This window comes from Electrona antarctica (assembly GCF_951216825.1).
Source record: "Electrona antarctica genome assembly, contig: scaffold_277, whole genome shotgun sequence".
Classification (NCBI taxonomy): domain Eukaryota; kingdom Metazoa; phylum Chordata; class Actinopteri; order Myctophiformes; family Myctophidae; genus Electrona; species Electrona antarctica.
In genome coordinates, this window is record NW_027638086.1 from 37,149 (window position 1) to 45,213 (window position 8,065).

At 46.9% G+C, this 8,065-nt stretch overlaps 1 protein-coding gene across 2 annotated transcripts in view; it reads left to right on the forward strand.

Moving 5' to 3' along the window:
• Positions 1-7,846, forward strand: part of LOC306918397 (ubiquitin carboxyl-terminal hydrolase 31-like) — a 29,253-nt gene extending 21,407 nt beyond the window's left edge. For both annotated transcript variants that reach the window (XM_079531296.1, XM_079531297.1), the window contains 4 exons: positions 882-1,107; positions 2,358-2,516; positions 3,849-4,001; positions 5,952-7,846. In XM_079531296.1, coding sequence (XP_079387422.1) covers positions 882-1,107; positions 2,358-2,516; positions 3,849-4,001; positions 5,952-7,477 — 2,064 coding nt within the window. In that variant the 3' untranslated portion in view covers positions 7,478-7,846. The remainder of the gene's footprint in view (positions 1-881; positions 1,108-2,357; positions 2,517-3,848; positions 4,002-5,951) is intronic.
• The last annotated feature ends 219 nt before the right edge of the window (positions 7,847-8,065 follow it).

The following is an 8,065-nucleotide window of genomic DNA, read 5'->3' on the forward strand; positions in this document are numbered from 1 at the left end:
CGAAATAATTGTCTTTGCAAACAATGAATGTATTGTTATTGTTAATATTATTATATACATTTTGAGAGGACTTGGATGTTCTTTTTCTCATTCCTTTTGCTCTCAATGCCAGGCCGACAACTTGACAGATCGTTTTTACCTTTGAATGAATTGAAGTGAGGAGTTTTTTTGAGCATGTCTTCTGTGGAAGCAATGTGTTGCGCAGCAAAAACAGCCCATCTACAAGCGCTCAATGTAATCTCTTGTAGAGGGGCTGTTTTCTGTTTTCTTTAAGCCTTTGTAGTGGTCAAAGTAGCAATATGTTCAGAAGCATTTTCCATAAACTTTTAATAGTCTTGGTCTGGATTTTTCATACTTTTGTATAAAAGCAAAGGTTGTGTTCATTGTTTAGGAATCGGCTCCTTTTCATACTGTTTCACACCTCGGACATTAGGACTTGGTCCCACAAACATTTTCATTGTCATTTATTATTTATTTTGCTTTAACCCATTCTGAATGGGAACCCCTTTTGGTGTTTTAAGCATTGTTATACTACAAGCTCATAGCGCAGCACCGAGTGCTGCGCTACGAGCTTGTAGATCTGCTATTTTTGAAAAATCGTGAAAACGTGACACAAATCTTTGAATATATATATATTCTTTCAGAGCGAACGTTTTTACTCAAATCGTTGCTTCCGGGGGCGTCCCTGGAACTACATATTTTCAGATGGGGGTCGGCGGCCAATTACATAATATATTTCTGGGGGTCCTTGACATGAAAATGTTTGAGCACCACTGACATAGAAACATGGGTTTTTCAGAAGACATTTGTAGAATCACCGTCAGGTCTAAATGTGTTAATCCATGTGTTGTGTGACAACACAACAACGTACTGTACCGTAGGAGGCCGACAGGAGGGTGAAGATGCAGAACATGGTGCGGTTCCCCCTGATGGGCATGGACATGGCGCCCCACGTGGTGAAGAGGAGTCAGAGCAGCTGGAGCTTACCCTCCCACTGGTCGCCGTGGAGACGGCCCTACGGCCTGGGGCGCAACCCCGACGACTACCTGTACGACCTGTACGCCGTGTGCAATCACCATGGCAACATGCACGGAGGACACTACACAGGTAACCCATGGCAACATGCACGGAGGACACTACACAGGTAACCCATGGCAACATGCACGGAGGACACTACACAGGTAACCATGGCAACATGCACGGAGGACACTACACAGGTAACCATGGCAACATGCAGCACGGAGGACACTACACAGGTAACCATGGCAACATGCAGCACGGAGGACACTACACAGGTAACCATGGCAACATGCACGGAGGACACTACACAGGTAACCATGGCAACATGCACGGAGGACACTACACAGGTAACCCATGGCAACATGCACGGAGGACACTACACAGGTAACCATGGCAACATGCAGCACGGAGGACACTACACAGGTAACCATGGCAACATGCACGGAGGACACTACACAGGTAACCATGGCAACATGCAGCACGGAGGACACTACACAGGTAACCATGGCAACATGCAGCACGGAGGACACTACACAGGTAACCATGGCAACATGCACGGAGGACACTACACAGGTAACCATGGCAACATGCACGGAGGACACTACACAGGTAACCCATGGCAACATGCACGGAGGACACTACACAGGTAATGCTGAGAATGTCATGCAAAAAAAAAGAGAACAACATTTAACATTGGTTCAACAACAGTTAATCCAAATGATCTATATATCTCTTTTTTTTAACGTAATTCCAAAGTGTGTACATTGTTTAAGTGACAGATGCATGGTTTTCATATGGTACATATATGAACTTTGGCTAAAAGCTTGTGTTTAATTTCACGTGGTTTAGCGACCATAGTGCTCCGAATGGCACAACTTGCCCTTTAAGTTTCAACAAAGGTTACAGCGGTTACGTTCGGTTACAGCCGAAACGGACCCTCCTCTGACTTCCTCTTCAAAACAAGAGCCACTTGTAATGATTAGTCAACACTAGTTTTATTTCCAAGTCTACTTACAGGACGTAGATAGACATTTGAGTGCCTGGCATAATGCACCGGAATGTCAGGATTCTCAGGACATAAATTCCTGTCTCAGCTCTCTGGTGATCCAGTCTGGCAGTGTGCCGCGGGTTCGATTCCCGATCCCGACAGCCTTTACTGCATGTCACCCCCCCCCCCCCCATCTCTCTCCCCATTTCCTGTCAGCCTACTGTCTGTCCCTCCATAAAAAAATATAAAATAAAGGCGAAAGCCACAAAAAAATAAAATAAAAAAAATAAAATGTTCTAATGGAAACCTGTTTGATCTCTCCCATGCACTCCATTCTCTCTCTCCCCAGCCTACTGTAAGAACTCTATGGATGGTGTGTGGTACTGCTTCGATGACAGCGAGGTCCAGCCCATGGCTGATGAGGACGTGTGCCAACAGACGGCCTACATCCTGTTCTACCAACGAAGGACCGCCATTCCCTCCTGGTCCGCCAACAGCTCAGTGGCCGGTCAGTGGGTTTTTCTTTCCCCGCCTGCCCCCCCCCCCCCCCCCTGCTATCGCATCTGACGTCAGCCTGTTGTATTTTACAGCAGGAGATCTAACACTCCAGAAGGAAACCTTCACTGGATTACAGGAACACACATTCCCTCCTGTATAAACCATACTATTAGTTAAATAGTGTCTTAGTAGGTTGTGTTAGGACTTACTGTAATCTCTCAAGAACAGATTCTGTACCGAAGGAAACAAACAGCAGAGGGTGCTGTTTTTTCTTTTTTTTGCCGATGGGTTCCCAGATTGGGACTTAATGTAACTATAACTACTTGTAATTCAGATGTGAAAGTATTGTATGATGGGTGTATATGGTCCTTTGACTGTTTATTACATTTTTTTTACATTTTGTAGTGATCATTATGTGTAAAAAAAACGGGAAAAAAACTGTTTTGTTAAATAACTATCATTTCAAGTGTATTGTGTGTGATGAATGAGATGTGTTTTGGTAGTTTATTATGTAGGTAATGAGTTGCACCTGTACGGCATGGAGGTGTTGGTCCAGAACTGTCATTTATTTTGGTCTTTGGTTAATGCAGGTTCCACCAACTCCTCTCTGTGTGACCAATGTCTTTCTTCCATCAAGGTTCCACCAGCTCCTCTCTGTGTGACCAATGTCTTTCTTCCATCCAGGTTCCACCAGCTCCTCTCTGTGTGACCAATGTCTTTCTTCCATCCAGGTTCCACCAGCTCCTCTCTGTGTGACCAATGTCTTTCTTCCATCCAGGTTCCACCAGCTCCTCTCTGTGTGACCAATGTCTTTCTTCCATCCAGGTTCCACCAGCTCCTCTCTGTGTGACCAATGTCTTTGTTCCATCCAGGTTCCACCAGCTCCTCTCTGTGTGACCAATGTCTTTCTTCCATCCAGGTTCCACCAGCTCCTCTCTGTGTGACCAATGTCTTTGTTCCATCCAGGTTCCACCATCTCCTCTCTCTGTGACCAATGTCTTTGTTCCATCCAGGTTCCACCAGCTCCTCTCTGTGTGACCAATGTCTTTGTTCCATCCAGGTTCCACCAGCTCCTCTCTCTGTGACCAATGTCTTTGTTCCATCCAGGTTCCACCAGCTCCTCTCTCTGTGACCAATGTCTTTGTTCCATCCAGGTTCCACCAGCTCCTCTCTGTGTGACCAATGTCTTTGTTCCATCCAGGTTCCACCAGCTCCTCTCTGTGTGACCAATGTCTTTGTTCCATCCAGGTTCCACCAGCTCCTCTCTCTGTGACCAATGTCTTTGTTCCATCCAGGTTCCACCAGCTCCTCTCTCTGTGACCAATGTCTTTGTTCCATCCAGGTTCCACCAGCTCCTCTCTGTGTGACCACTGGGTCAACAGGTTGCCAGGGAGCAGGCCTGCCAGCTTAGCCTCCGGGGCTTCTTCCAGACGCACATCTTTAGCTTCGCTCGCCGAGTCTGTGGAGTTTGCGGCCGAACGCAGCGAAGATGACGGTGAGACATTCTGAAATGTGTTATGTAAATGTAAGAAAGTCCGACCTCGGGCACATGCATCCAAACAATAAAATCCAAGGTTTTAGCCAGAAGAACAAAGAAAAGACACTGCACACTCAATCGAGCTCCCAAATCACCACTGGTGACATTTGGAGTGTGCCACACTCTTCCTCAGACAAAGCAATTTCAGTGAGACACAAATCACGCTAAAGTCCTAAAAATAAGGCATGACACACACACAGGGAAATAAATGTGTGTAAATGTATTTTTTTAAATGTATTTCAGAACAGCTGTTTATTTCAATATGTTATTAAATGGCAAAGCAGTTTAATGTTGTTGATCTAGGGCCAGTTTTACGTATCCACACGACGTGAGCAAGTAAGGTCACTCTGAAGCTAAACGTTCTAAAAGCAGAACATCTTTGTAAAGGTAAAAATGGTGAGATAAAGAAAAAACACACACCCGCTTTAAGATTATCCTTGGGTACGTGTTTCTTTATAAACGACACAGTATAAAGAAAATGAAAATGCATGGGCGGAGGAGGGAGGGTTGCCCAGAAACAACAACACAGGTCCCCGACCCCGAGTCGAACCGCCGGGGTCATTGCAATTGTATGGCTGCTGCTGGAACCATTGCACTGTGGAGGCACCCTGAGAAATACAGCTTTTGAAATGTTACAAAGCACAGTTTGGAGACAAAGGTCCTCCTCTGCATTATGAGAGGGTTATGTAACAGCCTCTCAGTTGACTTCTATGGCATTTAGAACAATACTCTCTGTAGGGCCAGGCAATATATCAATATGATATTGATATAGTGATATGGGTCTATGAGATTATGGTTATACGCACTAGTATATTGTGGATTGGTGATGGTAATCATTGCTATAGAGTGCTTGTTCATTAGCTCTTTAACTTATTGACAGCCAACACCACTATCTGGTGTCTGAAAGGGGTACTCCAGGACCGCCGCCCAGTCAGTTAATACGGCGAAGCTCTTAGTTTGAAAGCCATTTCACTCGGAAGCCGAGACCCAGGAAGTGAATTATCGCTATATAACGGGTGCCGCGATTGTTATTTAATTCACCCAAAACATACAATTTGTAACCGGGGATCATATCGGTTAGATACATGAGCCACAAATCAAGCTTGTTTTGAGCCAAGAAGAGCCTAAGAAGAAGAATCCGAGATATTACGATTCTTAAAAACTGCGTCCCCATAGACGGCATAAGCCAGCGGAATTTTCATTTCCGTTTTTTTTCCTTCTTTTGAGTGTTATGAGCGTGTACAGAACACAGTTGTTAACCGTAATCAATTGATATTAAAAAAGGCGTGAAAAGGCGAAACCAGCTTCAATTTTATACTGTAGTGTTCCAGTTCCGATGTTGTCTAATGTCTGCACATTCCTTTTGTCATCATTCCAAATTCACACGTTTATCCTCTGTTCTGTTCTGTGTGAGTTATCTCTCCTGTTTGGATACGATTGGTATCCCGACCTGAAAATGCATTTTCTGTTTAATCAAGAGCTGGAGGGACCCTAACCCTAAGCTCTATTTTATAGTTTATAAAATGTACGGAAATGGCTAAACTAGACGATCTGCGAGCTCACAATGTGTCACATTGTATTGTGGGATTGTAGATATGTTTGCAATTTCTGAAACTGTTTGAACGTTATCGTCATTACAATTACAATACCTTACAATAGTGCCATCAGAATATTGATATGAAGGTATTTGGTCAAACATATTGTGATATTTTAGTTTGTCCATATCTCCCAGCCCTAGTGTCTAAACTATTGCTACTCCAGTGAGTCATGATTCGATGGAAAAAACATATCCCATTTTTATAGCAATTGGACACATTGTGTAGAACCTTGTTGACCGTGTAGAATTGATGACAAAAATAATGGATGTGTGAAGGAGTACCATCTCTTTTTCTTTTTTTTTTGTACCAGGCGGATTTTCCACCCGGCCTTTTGTGAGAAGCATTCATCGTCAGAGTTCTTCCTCCAGGTCGTCCATCGCCAGCCCTCTGGCCATCAGTGACTCGGGACTGAAGCCTTCCTGGTCTCTCTCTGCCAAGCTCCACATGAGGTCCAACTCTCCCAGGTCCAACTCTCCGTCGCGCTTCTCCCTAGACTCTCGCTCCTCGCCGCCTCTAGAGAGGATAGGCGAGGCCTGCGACGACAAAGTCTCCACGTCTTGTTTTGGCAGCTACAGCAGACACGAGCGTTACTTTGGCAGCAGGTCGCCCCTGTCCATGATGGAGAGCTACAGTGACCAGGAGGGCAACAAGCGCTACCTCGACCACGTCTACAGCAAGTCGCTTCCCACCGAGAAGAAAATCATCAATACCGAACCGAGCGAAAACAACAACCAGATAACGGCGTTGGACCAAAACACACTACCGCCCCAGGCCACCCCGTCCAAAGAGCAGAAACGCAAGAGCAGCATCGGAGGATTTGGCTCAAAGGCAGAAAGCGCGGGGTCGTCCAAGAACTGCAGCAAAACGGAGCAGGACCGGACCTCCAAGAAACGCCTGTGCTCGTCCTCTGCCCAGAAAAGCTCCATTCCCCAGTCGTCTTCCAGTACTCCGGTTAAAGGCTCCAAAGCGGCCAGCGTCAAGGACAAGAGCACCAATGCCAAGAAGAGCAGCTCCACCACGCCCAGCGGGACCCCTTCCAAGAAGAAGGAGCCACCTCAGCCCGCCGAGGGGACGCCGCAGCGTAAGCAGTGCACCTGCGCCACGGCCCAGTCCTCCGCCTCCCCCTCCCCGACCGCAAAGAAAACGCCCGCCGGCAGCACGGACAAAACCTGCACGAGCAGCCGAAAGAGGCTGGTGGAGCGGAGCTACAGCCGGGACTCCATCCACGCCGGCAGCCCCCTGGCGGGCAGTCCCCGCGGCGGCCCCACCGTGGCCCGTCTGTCCATGTCCAAGAGCGGGGACGGCCGGCCGGAGTGGAGGTCCTTCAGGAGCTCCAGCAGCAGCTCGTCCGTCACCAGCCTGCGCTCCCCCAGCGTGTCCTCCAAGGACCTGCGGCGCGGCAGCAAGTCCGAGGACAAGGGGCTGTCCTTCTTCAAGAACGCCCTGCGACAGAGGGAAAGCCGCCGGTCGGCCGACCTGGGCAAGAGCACCATGCTGTCTAAGAAGGCCGCCTCGGATAGGACAGGCAAGCCGTGCGGAGGACAAGGCAAGGACAGCGGCACCGACGGCGACGCCACGTCAGACAGTGTGTCTCTGCAGGCGTCCCCAGACAGTCACGCAGGTGAGAAAAAGTCTGCGTCAAAGGAGTCTTCCAGTTCCAAGCCCGCCGGCGGCTCGCTCAGTCGCTCCCTGTTACACGTTGGCAAGTCCAAGTCTTCCAGTTCCGAAATGAGCCTCAAGTCTCCCTCGAGCGAGAACAAGCCTCTCGAAAAGAAGGCATCTTCCAGAAAGTCCAGCATGCAATCTCCTGCACGTCAAACACAGAGGCCTCAATGATATACTAATCGTAGTTCCATTTTAAAGCAATGCAGCTATTTTCTTTGTGCCTAAGTTTAAAGTGAGCGCCAAAAGTATTTGCCAAGTGACAGATTTATTTTTCAATGTTGTGGACATGTACACTAGCTGGCACTGGCAGTTGATCCATACAAGGACTCTGAGGTTTTCCTATGATACAGTCATCTGGAATATAAGTATTTTTCCACATTGGATGAATGGTAGAACATATGCAATATTTGTTGCACTTGTCCCCACTTTTAAGGACACAAAACCTATTTTAGTTGAGTATATACGTATAAGTGAAAGGTAAATTTAATTATGAATTTGGCTCCTGTGAGCAAATTGCAAAAAGCAGGGTATGGAAAGATACACGGCGCAGTACACGGGAACATGCAAATTGCATGCCACGTGTAGTTAGTGTGTACGATACAACTTTTGTGTGTAGTGCGCACACACGGTAGTGTAGTGCACTACTGCTATATATTTGATACGTGTTTATTCTAATTCTAAACGGATTATTACCGACTAACTGTATTCAAACCTCTCTGTTTTTGTATCGGTCTCTCACCGTGTACAGTGATAACTACA